Below are 19,165 nucleotides of genomic sequence, written 5' to 3' on the forward strand. Positions count from 1 at the left end.
AAACTTGTCAACATTAAAAAAAAGACAAAAAAACCAAGAAAAATACATGATTACTGTCAATGACCTGAAGATGGATGTGACGGTTTGTCTTGGCAAATAAATAAAATTACACGGATGACTGGAAACTGGCAAATTTAGGCTGTCGTGTTGAGTAAATGATGGACTGCCTTTGCTAAGAGTCCAGCATCCTGAATTGTATTGTATCTATCATGTATTGGATGGATGGATGGATAGATGGACATGTTTTCCCATGCAAAACAGCAGTGGTACCAAGTGTGGAAACAATTGGCTCAAGCTACCAGCAGGTGGCGCAACAGTACAAGTCAATATGAATTGAGCTGGAAAAGGGGCGGAGGTGTTCGTTGTAACATGAATATGGAGGTAATTCAACAAAGTGGTTGTGCAGACACTCAGAACACCATATTTATGTTTAAAAACTTTATTCCCTTACAGGATAATGCCATACAAAAATAAAGGAAATTCTATGATAATATTATTAATAATAATAACAACCATCATAATTATAATGACTGAGTGACATAATGGCAGAGTGTAAATTATTGAATTGCTGAACCACTTTGAAGTGAATAAATGTTGAGGTCTTGTTGTGTAAATGTGTGCTTTGATTCAACAGTATGTTGTGGACTGACTTCCCATCTTCACTACCAAACTTGACAGCAATAATACCAATTGGCTGTAAAGCTCAAGTATGAAGTCCAATTAAGAAAAAAATAATTTATTACTATTCCACATCATCTAAATGCAGGTCACTTTGTTTCTCATATCTGCTTATCAGTGATAAAATGTAAGCCAGAATTTTAGCTCTTAAATACTGTTTTTGCTTCATAGAATTAAACCACCAATCTCAGAAATCCAGTCGATTTTTACCCTGGAACAGGTGCTCAGCGCAAGTTTGAGTTTCTGTACAGGGCAAAGGTTTGAAATGCATCGTTCAAGAACAAAATGTATGGATACTGTAAGCCAGCAGAAGCTACTGTCAGCAGGAAATGTGAATCCTTACAATAAATAGATATATATATCTTCATTATAGAGTTCATAAAAACAGCTCTCATATGAAGCCATAATAAATAAATAATTTATCTGAAATAAATATATCTTACTTTTATACAGTAATACATGAAGATGCATGGCATCCATTTGGCTGACTTCACCTGAACATAGGAAAGCTACAATGCAATGTTTGTGTATAGAGAAAACATTATATGGAGCTCCTGGAAAGAGTCAGCTTCACTGTAGGTAGTGAACATTGTGTCCATATGTTTGGTCTTAGCCAGAATAGTGTTCGCAGTCCTTTGACTTTGTTTTCTTTGTATCTCTGGAGCTTCAGCTTTCAGGTCTCGCCCATATTAAATCAAAACACGTCCACATAATAGAGGCTTTTTTTTTTACGAGTATTGCCCAGCCTCAAGTATCACGCATTAGTTACCAGCTGTTTGGGTAAAAACAATTCACTCTTTGATGAGGCAACAATAAATCCAGACTGAGGCTCCCCGACGACCTCCCCCTCGGTCTCTGATTGTGACCTTGGCCCTCAATTGTCCAGCTGCACCCGGCCCTCTTCCTCCTCCACAGGAAACTTTCCACAGGAGGAAAACAAGGGGCCTCAATCCATGCGTTTGCTTTTTCTGTGTAACAGCACCCCCTTCTGGTCATTGGATACACACAGGACACACTGCACAGAGCGTCTGCCCCTGAGCACTTTGTTCAGGATGAGTGACATCTCTCCAACTCACTCTCCTGTGCGCGTCCCTTCAGCCCATGCACATGCAGCTCGCAGCGGACAGTGACTGGATGGTCCTCCACGTGGTCTGGGCGTCCATGAAGGAAACCGGCTCGTAGCGGTCGGGCCGGCAGCAGGGGTGGTTGCTGACCTTGCGTGCGGTGCGTCGAGGCAGCGAGCCGTTCTCCAGCAGAGCCTTCAGTGCCAGGTCATAGTTGGTTCTGGAGGACTGGCAGGAGCCCACACAGAACTTAAACAGGACGATCTCATCTGAATCAAACCCCAGTCCCAGGTCCCGCACCTTCATCTCTCGCTTCTCCACCCTGCAGTCCCTGCTGCTCTGCTTCGGGTGCCTGCCTTTACCTTTACCCTTTCTGTCTCCTCTTCCTGCCTCTTCCTCTTCCTCCTTTTCTTTCTTCTTCCTCTTCTTCTTTTTCTTTGGCGATTGAGGTTCCGTGGGGTCAGAGGAGCGTGGCGAGCGCCCCACCCAGCGGCTCCTGGGATGATCATCCATCTCATCCACTACAAAAGGGTCTGAAAGCAAAAGGAAAGAGAGGAAGTCAACAGAATATTAAGTTAGCCACTCTTCAATAGAAGTGAAAACTTTGCCTCTATTTTTTACATTTAAAACAACTTCAAATGACACGACGGAGACACACAGCAGACGTCAAGGCTCAAGTCTCTTTCTATTCCGACACTGCCAAGAGGAGCCGGCCCGTTATAAATGATCCTCTCATAAGAGCTTCAGTACCATATAGACTGTGCCAAGGGGAGTAGGGGTCGCCATCATCTTCCTGCTTCTTGTCCTCCAGCACCTCTGGCAGCGTCACAGGAAGCTCTCGCTCCTCCTGGCCTCCCAGCAGCTCCACAGCGTGGCCCGGGTCTGATCCCACACCAGCAGCGCCAGCTTTCATATGAGCTCCTTCCACGAGAGGCAGCAGGGACACGAGCACCCACAACAGCACCTGAGGACATGGAGGACACGAGACATGACGAGGACAATGGGGGAATCTGTGTGGCTCACTGCGTTGCATGTAGACAACAAGTATTTTCTTTCTTAAAAGATAATAGTTAATTCACAAGTCTCTGATCTGGAGTTGAAAAAAGGTCTTGTTTATCACTGCAGTTTGATGTTTATGGTACATTTCAAAGGAAAAGTGTTCCATATCTTAGCAGAGCAGCCAACAGAAAACTCACTTTAGCTGTATGTTTGAAATGTGGAGAGGAATTAGCAAACAACAAGAGGGTGATATTTCAATTTAGCTGAACATCTTAAAACTGACAATTCATCTGCATTTGTGTCGCTTCATAAATGCAACATAAACTACAGTTTGTACAGCAAAGCTAAGTTGTCTCTAAATTGTGTCAAATCACATTATGTGGCTTCAGACAATTTTCATTTGGTGAAATGGGGTCAAGACGTTCCGTTGGCAGACCTCTACTGTAAAGATTGATATAAACAGATATACTTGTTTACATTGCAACAGGTTTGTGTTTACATGACAGTTATATCTCGAAATCCACACTTACTTTTTCTCGGTTTTAGTCTGCACCAGCAGTAAAAACACCCAAATGCCTCTTTTGTTCATTATGTAGTCAAACCTTATTTTCTTAATTAATTTGTGGGTTAGATGGTGGACAGAACATCTTCCAAACAACCCAGCTAAAGCAGTGTTTCATCAGAAATCCATCCTCCAAAAGAAGCTAAGTAACCCAGAAGAACAAACTTGTCCAAAATAAGTCTAAGACCAGGCTGAAACCAGTCCAACAGTAGGCCAGAGCCCAAACTGAAAACAGTCCAAAATGAGGCCACAAACCAGGCCATAAATAATCCAGAAATTAGTCCAAAAATAGTCCAGAACCCTGTCCAGGACACGGCCAGAACAGGCTGAAACCAGTTCAAAACCCGCATGAAATTAAGACAGACAACCAAGTTAGGAATCGACAAAAACATTGAAAAGCCTGCAAGATAAATAAATAAACAAACAAAAGGAGTGTAAAAGTGGGAAGAAACCACTCAGTCAGGCCAAAAACAGTCCCCATTAGATCTGCTGATGTAAAGACTCAGACAGATGCATGTTAGCTGCTTGAACTCTACATATGTTGTTAAATATAGTTTTTAACTACATATTGTAAACGTACGATTTTAGCAGCAGGAGCCGGCAGTGGTGAGCAGTACTGCTGTTTATTTGTCGGACATTCCAGAAGAATTTCAACGAATGAGTTTTCCCCTTTTATTCTGGTAAGATGTTAAGTTACAAACCCAATTCACATTTATTATCTATTCTATTCTATTCTAATCTATTCTATGAGGAAAGTTGTACGTCTAGCCATATGCATAATGACAAAAGCCCAAAACATCATCATCGGTACTTTGTCCGAAGCCCGTTTCATCAAAAGTGATCTCACTTGCATTTCAGAAACACATAAGTCAAATAAGTCACTGCTTACTCCTGCAGGAGATCAAGCTCTGTCCACTGGCTCATAATTTAGCAATGAGAGCTTCGGTGCAGACAGGGCTCCACGAAGAAGCCGAGTTCAGAGCCTTCCAGGGATGGATTCCATTAAGAATTTATACCTACACATAACTCATCATCCGCTTCATTGTGGGCTGCACGGCTAAATTGAAAACCTATCAGGCTAAGTTATTTGCAGAGGAGATGATTTCCTATCGAGGGAGGGGTGAGAGACGGAGATGGAGGACAGAGGTTGAAAAGAAGGCCCGAAGATAAACGACAGGAAAGTGTCAGGGTGCTCCTGTTGCCGTGATGAGTGTATCTGACAAACCTTGGCCTTTGCCGACATTACAGAAGTAATCTCCTGTCTATCCTTCCTCCGAACCCTCCATCTGGTCCCACCTGGCAAGAAAGAGAAAAGAGAGGAATGTGAGAGCAAGAACAAGGCTTCATTCTGTCGGGTTTCCTCCTCCCAGAACTGCCTTTGAAAAGAGTAACATAAACTAAAAGGCACAACATGCGGGCAATACGATGTCTGTACGATCACAATTGTCCAGATACTGTTAAAAAAAAACAAAAAAAACAAACAAACTGTCCTGTGGGCCCCTGAATAACCTCACATGTCACATAAATCACGTCCTCACTGCTTGAGGACAGTGTTTTTGTTGCAGTTTCAGTAAAAGACCTGTTTGCTGCCATACAGTGTGACTAGTGTCGGCTTGTCCGTTCATACATCCCTACAAAAGGCCGTATCTGCGATATACTTGTCAAAGGCATTCTTCAAGGTTATGCCTGTGGCAGAGGTACGAGCGGGGGGACCCAGGCATAGCGAGAGCACTTCACGGAGGTCCCAGACAAAAAAAAAAAAAACACAGAGATGCCGGACAGTTGATAAGAGATGTTACGGGTGCAGATGTTTATATATATATATAGTACGTGCAGTGTAGAGGCCTGCGCTCGCCGTGTAGCGCCCGTAACATGAGGTCATTGTGCTTTGTTGTGGCCCCCAAAGAGTCAGACTCAGTGGAGGTTAGAGCATCACGGAGTCCTGAAAGAGGAGCAAGTCGGCGTGACGAGATTGTACAAGTGTTCTTTCTTTTTCCATCTGATGTCGGCGCAAAAAGAAAAGTGAAAAGCTCGTCAGTGAAGAATAGAGAGTCTTGTGTGTCCTATTGTGGCGACTCCAGGAAAAAGAAGTAGATACGATTCATCCAACGTAAACTATGAATGATGGTGGGTAAAGTTGAAAGAGAGATTTCCCTCTGCTGTTACATTATGTTGTACAGTTAAAGTTACTATTCATTAAAGCAGACTGCACTCATTCTTCAAGAAGAAATGTTCTTGTTGCAACCAACTGTAAATTATAGACATATTGAATGCTAAGTTACCCACTCAGCTTGCATCAGGGCAGAAGGTTCCCCTCTTTGGGATATGGAACCAATACAAAAAGTCTGTATTTACATCGACATTTACTTAAAACTTTAAGCTGAAATACAACTTCTTTGAAGTCTTTTTACCCCCTTTCAATCCAAAAAACTAGAATATTCCCTTCACTTTTAATGGATATTTAAATGCCTACCTGCAATGTGGTTCTTGTTACGACTATAATGAAAGTACAGTACGCTGGTCGCTGGTGTCAACAATATATATATAATGACATTTTAGTTTGAGGATATTAGGAGATTCACTGGGTTTCAAAAATGTAGAATTGAATATAGAAACACTTGGCTGAACAAGATCCAACAGGACATCTCGAAAGTGACTTTTCATTGAAAATATTGGACAAAAATCCAGATAAAGACGTTTATTTGTTGCTGAATTTTGAGCATTAGGTTCATCAAAAAACATGTGAGCATAAAGTCTGTTGATACTGTTCAGGAGGTGTTGGTGAACTGTTATCTCAGAGCTTTCCATAATTCTGAACAAAACAGGCAAACAAGAGCCAGACAATGATTTCTATCTATACATTAAAGTTTAAATGATGGTTGTGAAAAATGCTAATACTGCCCAGCCAAGGTTCCCAATCTGGGATGAACCCCAGTTGAAGTGAACTGTAGTTGTCGTTCTGCAGGAGTAAAAGTTAGTACTTTTCCTGAAACTACAATTGTATACAGGAGAGCGTGAACATCAAGTCTCAGTAAAAAGTAGAATTTAAGAAATGTGACCATTCTGAGGAAAATTATCGATTGTCATAATTTATAGGCCACTTGGTTTTCTGCCACTTTGAAATTGAAATAGACTGTATGTATGTGGCCCCTGAACTATGAATCATGCTGTACCAGCGTTTGACTAAACTGATACTTGACTCTTTGGCTACTAAAGTGACTGGATTCCTATTGATTTTTCTGAGGCTTTTTTTTTAAGCTCACTTCCACATTTTAGATAAGGAATTCTTTCAATATCAGTGTATGTGGATGTATAGTTTTCCCACTTATGGGAATGAGGATCGGAGGAAAATTATTCTCATCAAGAATAGGAAACTCTAGAAACCTTTGGATGGATTCAATAAAAATGTTTTGTTTTCTTTCAGGTATTTGTAATCATAGCCCAACTTTAAAAACTTTAAATTACGAACTATGAGACATGACAGTGACTTGCTGTGATACAGTACCGCTTTTCACTTCATTCAGGTTGTGTTTTCACTTTTTAGGCACTTTCCAATATACCTTTTAAAAATGTTTCTCCAGCTGGAAGTAAATAAATACATCATTGAACTTGTTAATGTGTGAATCATTGGTCTAACAGGACTTTTGTCTGGCCACAGTGGCCTCCGGCATCCTTGAAACCACATCTGTCATCTCCGAAAGGCTTTGTATTGACTCGGCACTGAACTACAGACCCGCTGTAACATACTCCAGCATGTACCGTTCATTTGTTTTCAGATCACAGCGATATGAAGCGCACCATGTTTATTTAACGTTCAAAAACAACCACAACAGTTCTGCCTGTGCAGGCAGATGAAAGACTGACAAAAGTCTATGGATCAGAGACTGTGACAAGGCTTGTTGTTGCATTTATGCCACATTCTGCACTTTGCGAAGGCAAAGTGAAGCGACGCGCTGAACGGCGAGTGAGCGACGAGGATGAAAGAAGGCAATGTGGGCATGATTTAGACTCACAGTCATAATCAAACTGTCCTGACGCAGCAGCTCTCCGTCTCCTTCTCTGAGCAGCTCTCGACTCGAACGGTGAAGTGAAGCAGGACAGACGGCTGCAGATCCTCACTCAGGTCTCAGGAGAGGTGCCGCTTTAAGCCCCTGATGCCACAGCTGGGAGCGTTTATTCCAGCCCCCCCTTTTTTTTTTAGATCAACGTGCTGGGAGTCTACATGGGCTTGTCTGCTGGTTCGTTTCACCCCGGCACTCTGGAGCTGTTTACAGCCCCACGGCTCCAGCCTTTTTGGAGATGAGACGGGTGGGAGGAGAAGACGGGCTGAAGAAAGGAAGACGAGAAGAAGCAGGACACCGGTCCTGAGGAGCTGCAGAGTGACACTGTTGATGATCATGTGTGCGTTTGTGTGTGCACAGTTTCACATTCAACGCTGCATATTTCTACGTGTGTTTATACAGCTAAACATGTGCCCCCCCCTTGTTGTGCTGATTAAAGCCTTCAGTTTGTCCAGTGGCCTGCCTCACCGCAGCGGCGCGAGCGAGTTACTTGTCACCTCTCGTTTAGTTCGTTGGTCCTCCGCGCGAAAGTCGACGTTCACAGTGAGTTAAGTGGATAAGCTCTCCAGAAGTAGGAGCGACCCATAAAGCAGAGTCAGATAATATTACAGGAGGTGGTCGTCTATTCCAAATAGAGCTTAAGTGCTCGACGAGCATGCACATAGATTTTTCTGTCAGGGATTTTATGAGGGAGAAGATCAAGACGCTTCCACAATCAAAGCAACATCACAGCAATATGTACAAAACTACCCCCCACTGTGTTCAGGTCTTCAGCCACCAAAACATAGTAACTGCACGCTCAGTCAAGACTGTGTGAAGACGTGTACTGTACTATAAAAATGGGTGATTTGGGGGGTGAACAGCACCTACAATTTGCTAGAGCCACAAAGCAGAGGTCAAAACCAAACAGCTCATTACAGCTACCTGGAAGTCATCATTCACAGTTTCTATTTTCCTGCAAATGAAAATTGCAAGCATGTGTAGAAAACAAAAAAAAAATCTGAATATTGTTAACATACACTGCATACTCAAATATAATTATAATCACAATTTAAGAAGGAGTTGTTAAACCAGGTCATTAGTCCAAACGCATTGGAGATTTTGGGAGACACAAAGGCTTTTTATTTTCACACACCAAACTGAACTTTTTGTTCAGCTGCTGCCATCTTACATTTAATGTGGCGTCTGTGACCTCAGATGTGACCTTTAGCCACAAAAGAGCCATAAACCTCACACATTGAAGGAAAGAAAGAAGGAAAGAAGGAAAGAAAGAAAGAAAGAAGCTAGAGACGCTCTCTGTTGGGCCTCGTGAGCAGAATGTTCTGACCCGCAGCTTTAACCTGTCACTACCGTGGTGCCTGATTGCAGGAGCAAGGAGAAAAACAAGAGTGTGGTAAATGACTGCCGGCTCAATAAAAGACACCTGCGGTGAAAGAGGAGATCCAGGAGAGAGAGAGAGAGAGGCTGAACACCAGGAGAGCCGCCTGATCACTACCAGACACTCAGAAATCTGGGGAGGTCCCGCCAAGCCAAGTGTGATGATATCTGCCTGCCCTGGAGCTCTGCATATATGCATCCAGAGTGAAAACTGGTTTGGTAACTTCACTTTAATCTCGCATGCATCACCGGGTTGATTCAGTCTAATATGTTTTTCGTGACACAGGAGCTCCCTCTCTTCAGTTTGACTGGCGACTGATCAAAGACAGCAGTCGAAGAATAAATATGCGATTTGGAACTGTATGAAAATATTTCAACAATTTCTGTTTGCGCTTTACTTTCTGGCGTTTCTCTCATTTTCATGCTTCTGATTTACAATGTCATACACATTAAGTGTATTTTTCTCTTGTTAAGTGTGCTTTCCTCCCCTTCAAGACTTAAACCAATTTCACTCTTCAGCAGTTAACCACATCGTGTCTGAGCTGTGTGAGGCAAAGGAAGAAAAGCCAAGCATAAAGGACAATGATATTGAGAGAGGGGGGGAGAGTGATAAGAGTCAGGAGAATTAAAAGGAGGAAATAGGTTAGCATTGAGGGGAAAGACAAATAATAAAAAGAATAACTGAAGCATTAAATGGCAGAAGTGTAAAAGCAGAGATAAGGGTGAACAGGGGGAAATGGGAGAGAGTGCAGAAAGGGAGCGCAGACTGGAGCCGGTCACTCTGTAATCCCATAATCCCCGGCAGGCAGGCAGGATGTAATTGCTCGTTAGTGCCAGTTTCTACTCTGAGGCCTGTCACTGCTGGAAAACCACAGAGCGCCGTTAAAATGAGAAACAGATAGAAGGTCCCATGCTTCGGTTAAGATAGGTAGGCAGGGCCCCCCAACCAACCCCCCCCACCAAAACACACACACATGTGCCCACACACTCCTTATGTTCGCCGCGAGTCTTTTACCCAAAGCAACAAAGATGCATGAAAAAGATCATACTTCTGTTCATTACTCAAACAGTTCCTGCGCACACATGCAGTGGATCCCACACACGGAGGGGGCGGAGGGAAGCAGCGGTGCGGACGCCGCAGCGCCGGGAGGAGGACGGCGAGGAGAGGAGTGGATCTGTAATGACCTCAGCCGCCTCTACGTTTTTCTCTCACCAGGTGGTTTCATTAACTGACTGACAGCTCCGAGAGTCTTTCAGGCCCACAGCAGATAGTGAAGTTGAGGGATGCTGCGAGGCTGAAGAATCTGTGAGGAGCACTGGAGGGATTCGATGGTTGTGGTGGATTCACTGGAAACCACCACAACCAAGACTGCTTCTGCTCACAAAGATGATGCCTCTCATCCTCCACTCAGCGAGTGTGGATACTAACATTTGGATGAATTTTAGCCCATTTTCACCGTCATCCGTCTTGTTTTCAGATGATTATGGTGAAGGAAAAATAAATTAAACAAGCATGAATCATGAATCATCTGAGCGCCGAACAGTCCTGAAGGAATTGGGGAGCAATATATTGCTAATTCAAGAGGCATAAACTATATTTTAATGGCTTTAATGCAGCTCTTCAGTGTGTGATTTTGGCCAGCTTCAAGGGGAAGATGGCAGCCGATGTCGTGATCGCTGGATAGAACGATGGAAGAGACACAGAGGCGGCACCAACACGACAGTTGGCAGATGTCAAAGGAGGAAAAAAGTTGGACAACAAACAAACTGATCCTCTTCCCTGCACAGAAATGCTACTAGAACAAGTGAACAAATGCTAAATTAACTCGATTTACTCATTTCCTGAAGATGCCGTTTGGTGTGCATGAAGGATGTTATGGGTAACGTTGCACGTCGTCTGGGTCATGCAGACGTACTGTTACTGTAGACTTACTGAAATTCACATAGTTAATAGGAGCCTTCAGTAGTCTTTTTAAAAATTTTATTCTTCTGCATTTTCTGTAATTTGCAGTCATTTTAACTCATACAATATTGTTTTGCACGTTTATATCGAGTCTCTTTGACTTCGTTTCGAGCCATTGTGTGTTTGTTTTGTGTCTCTTAACAGCATTTTTCCTCCAACTCGGTTAATTTGTATATCTTTTAGTGAATGTGGCTGTCTGAGTCCATTTTGAGATGCATTGAGCTTAATTTTAGTCTCATGGAGGGTTTTTTTTGTGTCTTTGCATGTCATTCAAAGACATTGCATTTCTCTAGTGTGTTTGCATGTTGTAAAAAATTGTTTTATTCCTCACTCTTTTTCAGTTAACAACGATGTGTTTTGCAGCTTGTTGCTTCATAGATACAAATAATAAGGGAAAAAAATGGAAATGTTTTTACATGACGTCTTCACTATGCTCACAATCAGCATGTGCTGGGCCAACCGGCCACATGTTCAGTGGAACAATACCTCCTTTAAGCTTCACCTGCAAGGTTAAACACTACAGGCTGGGCCTTGTTAGAAGTACCTATTAGAGGTAGACTTATTGGTCGCCTGATGGTAAACCTGGACTCTTGTGATTTACTTCTCTGACCCTGCAGCTTCCTCTTTGGATACAAAGAGAGGAGAAACGTGTCTAATGGTCGGTGGGATAAATGAAGCACTGATGGCGGAGAACAATGCGTTTGAAGTGTTACAGTACCAGATTAACGCCCTCACACGTTTAGGTTCCTGGTTGCCAAAATAGAGTTACTGCAGGTCGCGGAGGTGCAAGGATCAGCGGGTCACAACAACCACTATAAAACCTATTTTTCCATGGGTCATAAAAGCTTCACGCATGACCAGTGCGTTAACCTCGCGCCGCGACCCTGATGGCATCATTACGACAGACAGACGAGAAGAAATCTGTCATTATATGAAGCCCACTAATGGAAACACGTTGTCACTGGGAGACAGAGCTGGAGCTGCAAGAGAGGAGATCACTTTTATTCCGTCACTAAGCAAATGCCAATAGATTGAAAATGCAATTGGGAAAGAAACCATTTCATCTCAGTGGCTTTGGTAATTCTGCTGCTTCGGGGTGTCCGACTGCACGTTAACGTTCCCGGCCAACAGAAACAAATCACCCTCTGCCTCTCGTTTTCACCGTTCTGTTCTTTTCATGGCGAGCGACCACTCGCATGCTCGGTAAACTGTTCACGTAATCATTGTAACTGTTGCTGGCAGGTCTCACCAACAATCTCCTGAATAGATCTCCCACCTCCTTCGCAGTGTGTGTGCTTGTATCAATCCGTCAGTAGCATTTTAATAGCAGTGACCACTGGATATATTTCAACGCTCAGAAATATACCGTAATATCACCGATGCTTGTAATAGATGCCACCAGCAAACATGACCCACATGTTCTGGTCCTGTTCCCTCCTTCAAGGCTACTCGGCAGCTATTTTCAAACAGCTCTCTGAGGCACCACAGACTGTGTTGACACCGTGTGAGACACAGACATTTGGAATATGTCGAAGCCAGCGGATAACAACAGCATTGCCTTTTGCGTCTTTAGTAGTACAGAGGAGAAGACGAAGTGGAAATCGCCGTGTGCACCTAAAGTATCTCTCTGGCTCAAAGCTTTTACTAAACCTGGAGAAGATTAGGTACTTTGAAGGGAACATCTGTAAAATTTGATATTGCTCAGGGCCCGGTGATTGATGATATATTCAACTTGAAGACTCTGCAGGACAATGAAAGCACTGATGCATACTTTGTCAATAGAACTGGACATTTTTTTCACAGACAACCCAGCCATTAGAGAGAGAAGGGACATTTACGATCAGTTATAATTGTATATTCAGTTTCTCCTGTAATTGTGGGGGTTTGGGGTCGAACCAAATAGGCTGGATGGGGTACAAAAAGGGGGGGAAATGGTTTAGAATAACTAAATGTATGTGGCACAGTGTAGCCAGTACCGATTTAGGGGGTATTAATGCTACAAATACGCACAAATACGACTGCAGGTTGGCACCACGATGTCTTTGGTAAACATGCTCAGAAGAACAACCAAAAGGCTTTATAAACTGAACCTCTGTGACTTTTTCCTTGCTTATGTGGGAATAACTGTACAGATTATGCCCACTTTTGTTTCTGGTATAATGATGTATCATTGCATGCCAAAAACTTTAGAGAAAGTTTAGCTATACATGTATTTAATTTTAAAAATGAGGAAACTTGTGGCACTCATATACTCATATTTTAAAAACAGGAGACAAAATGCTCACAGGACAACAATTCCCCTCAGCACCACAGGGGAATTTATTTGCCTTTTAAGAGTTCACGGCGTTATTCATACTTTTAAAACATAGCCAGTGACTGACTTGCCACATAAACTCTAACGAACAGGCCGTACTGGAGACCAAACAGCAGTATCGGTTAGCAGCTTGGTCGTGAACGTATTGCAGCTGAACAGCTTGACATTTCTGTCAGGAGAGAGTAAGACTTGAACAGAATAAGTGAAAGTCGAGGACACATTTTCCATTAGAAATCAAACCCATTGAATAAATGTCTTTGGCCACATCAACAGGATTTCCATGTTGGAAGAACACCGGAGCAGCTCTCTCAAAAGAACCAATTAATGCGGCTTTAAAATCTGAGCTCGTATCTGTACGTTTGCAAAGTAAGGAGTGAAAAAAAGGGGCTTCAGTACAATGACTGAGTGTAATGAAGCTACTTGGATTTTCCACCTCAGCTGCAGTTTTACATCGTTCTACAGCCTCAAGACAAGATTAAGCTTGCAGGGTCATTGGAAAGTTTAGCTGATGTGTAGTTACAACTAATTACCCACACGGAAACCCACAACGCAACAGACTTGTAAGCGTCTTGTGACCCGATCAGGTAAATTAGAAGGGACACCATCATCTGCAGCGCGGGGCCGGTTTTCCCATGAGCTCCCGGATCGAGGCAGCCTCCTGATGCGACACATCTGTGTCCTCACCGTCTCGCTCCCGTTCACTCCGTTTCTTACTAAGGCTGCTTCACAGTGTCCCTGACCCTAATAACCCAAATTCCTGCCTGATTAAGTTGGTTTTTAAAAGGAAGCCACACAGAGAGCGGTTGGGTGAGCCTCACCTTAAATGGGAACACATTTTAGCCTCTGTTGGAGCTCTGATCGGAGGGTAGGATTTCACTTTCCGGTGTTTGTGAGGACGGCAGCGCTTTAACGGCTGTCGAGAGGACAAAGGGGAGAATCAAGTAGGGGTGAAGACAAAGAGATGGCGCACAACGGTCCCGATGTGTAAAACTTGTATTTCCATCAGTGCAGACACAAACAACCCCAGATAATTCCGCCACAAGTCAACACAACCTTATCTTGTGCTGTTTTTCTTTCCGACAAATCAAGGCAACGCTGAGCCTGCACGAACCATCGATGATAAAACATGGTCTCACACACACACACACACACACACACACACACACACACACACACACACACACACACACACACACACACACACACACACACACACACACACACACACACACACACACACACACACACACACACACACACACACACACACACACACACACACACACACACAGAGTCTTGCGTCTGGGTGAAGCAGCGCTCTCCAAAGTGTTTCCGTGTCGCCCGCTCGCGCCCCAGACAGGCTGGGTCTAATGACCCGGGCTGATAGTTCAAAGCGGCCCTCAGACGCTATGATTAATGAATGTGACCTGCTAATTTCAGAAGAATACAGCTTATTGTATCAAAACGCACTTTCACAGGCACAAACGTTGCACCGGGCTAGTTAACATTCTTCTGTATTTGGAGAAAAAGTTGATTTAAGCGGAGAGATTTTCAGATAAGGACAGGAGTTTGCTCTATGTTTCATCAGCGGCTCTGAAAGTATTAACCGCTGCTTTGTTCTGAATAATTCAAGCCGTTTGAACTTGAAGAAGCCAGAGTGCTCGACAACAACAACAACAACAACAACAACACGGTTCAAGATCAGAGACAGACATAATGCCCTCTGCATGAGATTGTCCACCGCCACAAAAGAAAAGGGCCCAGAAAACAGAAGTGGCATGGGAAGCATTTGTCTGAAAGAATACATCGAACAAATTGAAATTCCTTTTTGTCAGATCATGCCTCCTTCAATTTGCCCCGAAGGAATCACTGTGGTTCGTTGCGTACTCTAAGCACTTCCAGATTGGAGTTGCCCTGTGGCACTTCAGGTTGCATAATCAATCTCTCTCACTGCACTCTCTCCATTAGAGCCGGGACAAAACAACCAGAGGAACGTTACACACCGACGCTGAGACACAGCTGAAGATGTGGCACGCCGCACAGACCACACGTCCATCTTTCACCCACAGACCGCCTTTAACAGCTGATTAAAAACACTTCGCCAAGTTCTGGTCACATTTGTGTTTTCACTCACACTTTGTGTGTGTGTGTCTCAGGAATCATCTGCTTTGTATATTTGTATCTACTTGCAGCATCACTGAAGTCACATTACAAGACTTTGGACTTGATTTAATTTTCTAAACAGCAAATCTGTGAAATTGGATTTAAATTCAGTCCCTGCCCGAGGGAACTGCAGTTGTGTTTTTGGACTTCAGTTCGCAGAGAGCTGGGCATCAGTTTATTCTGTGGCTTTACCTGCTTCACACACACCCCTTGATTTTTTTTTTTTACAGTCAATGACAGGTAAAGGAAACATAGTCCCCCAATTGTAAGGGTTTGTGGGATGAGCAGCAGTACGTTCTCAAATTTCAAAATGCTCTCTGCTAATTCCAAACCATACATGATGATTTGTAAATGCAATATTATATGAATTTATAAGAAATTATCAAGTGATTCTTTTTTTTTCCATCTCTCAGACCACCAGCAAAGTCCTCATTATTCTCCAATAGACAATGACTGAAGAAAGCCTTTCGTTTGTCATCATAGTTACTTAAATAAACTATCAAAACATTTCATTGAGAAGGAGGGAAACTACCATGACTTTTACACATAGACCTGCATTTGACGCCCATTTAAACTGGTTTTCTTTAACAGTGGCTTTGAACAAGGATTCCTTTGAGTTATACTACAAACCAATATCATTTGTATCATGGCCTAATGTTTTCATGCCCGTGAGACTTCGAGGAATAAGAAACCACCATGTGGTCAGTGGTTATTGAATTTTAATAAGCATAATAGCTTATTAAGTGATTCACTTAAAATCCATCACTGTTGAAAGCCAATAATAATACATACTCTTTATTTCAACTTTTTAAAAAAACAAAAACAAAACTGAATCATTGAAGTAGGCACATTTACTTCTGAGGAAATAATTATCATTATTATAAGTGGATCCTTTATTGATCCCTTAGGGAACTTGTTTATCTAGGTTTGACCAATCCTAATGATGGATTAACCTTTAACACACGTGCAGTGCTGAGGAGCTGCTGGGGGTCCGGGGCTTCCCTCAGGAACAGCCATATTCTGCTGGCAGTGGGATTCAAAACTCAAATCCTCAAACACAAGCTCACTTTTCTCTCGTCACATCTTAAGCCGCCACTTCCTTGAGGTCAGAGAAAAAACATCAGGTTAATTCGTATTGCAGCACCAGGAATTAATCCTGGGTTTTTTGTTCTTTGTTCGTTTTGAAGGTATATTCCTCTGTGTCGGTGGATCTGTACGATTCAGGATAAAAGAAACAATAATTTGAATCACCTGGCTAAAGCTGTTGAGCTTTTTAGTCAAAATTAGATTCAAGTATCCCCGATAACCTCATTGTCGTGTTTTATAAAGAAACTATTGTCTGGTTTGAAAGAAAGACAAAATTCACAGAAAGAAAATCTGTCATTTTAGTCCTACACACTTTCGTTTTATTTAAAACTGACTGAGTATATTCGTGAACTGTACTCTTTCACTTGGCCCTCTTTTGTTTGTCAAGCTGTGTTTGCTGTTGTGTTTTATTTGGCAAATCTGACGAGAAAGAAATAAACTTGCTTCATAAAAATAACCTTCAATCGCCAACATGATTGAGGGTATTTACCTAAAGACATAAAGATAATATTATAAATAAGAGCTGGAGGCTCGGTGAGTACAGAGGATTTAGAACAATGTTTCTATTATAAATGAATGTTGATAATATGAACCTGTTTTGACTCTGTGTGAGTCTGACAAGCAACAGGGAGCAGCATCAGCGCGAGAAAGAGTTAAACCTAAAACGGCAACAAACGGCACGCTGGTCCTTGTAAAGCTGCATGCCAGTTAAAACAAACCAGACCACACATCAGCAGGCTGCTGGTAAAGAGAGCACGCCGGCCCGTCGTACCTGACCCTCGACAGGGCTGCTGACCCTGTGACCTTTGACTAGAGGAAGTGAAAGCTGTGGCAGCGTGACGGGGGAGTGCGACATGCCTGAAACGCAGTCGGTACTCCCGCGCTCGGCCTGAGAACAAACCGTGGAATTCAAAAAAAGAAAAGAAAAAAAAACCTCCAGTGAAAAAAAACAACAAACAAGGCCGATTCACTTCATGTTTTCACACATTTTAAAGACATTTGGTGAGGGACGCCTGCTGAGGAAGTGCGGCATGTCTCGGACGATGCCAAAGCTCGAAGACACACAGAGATTCATCAGATCCTTCGGGAAGAAGCGGAGATGTTTTGAAAGACGCCAGAGCAAGAGTCGGCCTCCCTCGAAACTATTCTCATCTGCGTGTGTGAGTGACATTGTATGTACATGACTGTGTGAGTCAGAGGGCCATTGAGTCACTGAACAAGTATGAAAGTCCATCTACAGATGTGTGAGTCAGTGAGACATCGTCTACGTTCTTTTATATCTGTAAGCAGATGGATTTTGACAGCTTGGGATGCTAAGTATAGCAAGCTGGAAGTGTCAGGAAGATTAAGAGAACTTAACCACAGATTCATGCCTGAAAACAGTTTTTTTTAAAAGCCCATCATCTGGAGAACTGTGATATTCAGACTTCTAGCCCCCCCCCTCTCACAGAAGAGGGTCACTTTGAAAAAAAGTTCCTGACTGTCACAGTTTCTTCTTCGGCCATCACAATGCACAGACCCAAAATATCACAGTCACCCTGATTTATGTTTTCACTCCATTCAGTCCCCCACCAGCACCCTGTAAACACTCCAGACCATAAATTATGAGAAGCTGACTTCATACAGAGCAAACACTTCCAATGCGCCCCCTCCCTCTCCGCTAAAGCAGCATTTCACAAACACCCTGCACAATAAACACTAAATCGAGTCCCACTGGATCCAGGTCGTACTGACCCCGAGTGTGAGAGGAGCTTGACGCAGCTGGCAGGTGCGTGCTGGGCGGTTCAGAGCTCCGCGAAAAGCCACTGAGGTGAAAGGAAATCAAACATCAAACAGTCATTTCACTGTTGTCTCAGCAAACACGAAGACAAGAGCGGAGACCTGCTTTCACGGGGATCATCACGCATGAAAACACCCAGTACTGCTCGTCAGAATTACCACGAGGTCCCTCGAGATCCTTTTTTTTTTTTTTTTTTTTTTACCCCTACACAGAACTTTTTGGATGATGTGAGTGGAGCCTTATCTTACCCGCCGGCCCGTGCGCTTTCTGCTCCAAGTGCGCACCTTGGAGGGAGGGAGAGGCGCTTCTTCCCCGCTGGGTGCAGCTCGTGTGTGGGTCTATCCATACGCTGCGGCGCGTCATGTTTTTACAACGTGCCGTCACGGCTTGCAAGCGTTCAGAGCTGGCGGTCTCCTCTGAGGCTGAAGCAAACTTGATGGATCCATCTAAAAGCGGCTCGGCTTCAACGCGAAAGGCGCCTCCTCCTTTGCGCGCGGCCAAAATGCCTTTTGGCTGGCCAGTGTCCTGTCACGGCTTCTCTCAAACCCTCAGCACCCTGAACAAGAACAGAGAGAGGACTGAGCACTGGCTGATGGCCTCAGGCTTTCATTCATCTTTTATGTCAATTCCAACTTTCATGTCACATTTGCGTAAAGTCCTTATTCATTTCCATTATTTTTATTTTTTGCAAAGCAGCTACGTTTATGGAAAAAAAATATTTTCATTTCAGACTTATTTTGGCCATGGAACAATTTTCCGAAAATACATCCTAATGAATTTATCTAATTTGAAATGGTTTTTATTTAATTTTTTTTTTTTTAATTGTATTTATACAAATCAGTTTAGGGTTGAAATGGGAGAGCAAATAAGTCCGTAAGATCAACATTTTGCAGGCGCTCGGAGCTTTCCAGGACGAGGAAAATAAACTTTGCAGCTGACCGGTGCAGCCAAGCTGGAGTCTATATAAAGTCTAATTAGGTGGGAGTTTGTTTGCGGTGACATAAACAATCTACACTGGGAGAGAAACGAGAAAAGGAGAGACAGTCAAACAGTCAGAAGTGTTAAAAATGTTTGCCCTCAATCTGCTGCCGCCGCTGAGTCACAGCCAAACCATCGTT

At 43.2% G+C, this 19,165-nt stretch overlaps 1 protein-coding gene across 1 annotated transcript; it reads right to left on the reverse strand.

The window, feature by feature from the left end:
- Positions 1-1,772: 1,772 nt before the first annotated feature.
- LOC308135180 (uncharacterized protein) lies at positions 1,773-18,410 on the reverse strand (the record flags this gene model as incomplete). Its single annotated transcript, XM_080503055.1, has 4 exons — positions 1,773-2,275; positions 2,493-2,706; positions 4,529-4,599; positions 18,296-18,410. 4 exons carry the CDS (start codon positions 18,408-18,410, stop codon positions 1,773-1,775), a joined length of 903 nt encoding a protein of 300 aa, XP_080359181.1.
- Positions 18,411-19,165: the final 755 nt, after the last annotated feature.

The sequence above is a fragment of the Blennius ocellaris genome (genome assembly GCF_963422515.1).
Source record: "Blennius ocellaris genome assembly, chromosome: 10".
Taxonomy (NCBI): Eukaryota; Metazoa; Chordata; class Actinopteri; order Blenniiformes; family Blenniidae; genus Blennius; species Blennius ocellaris.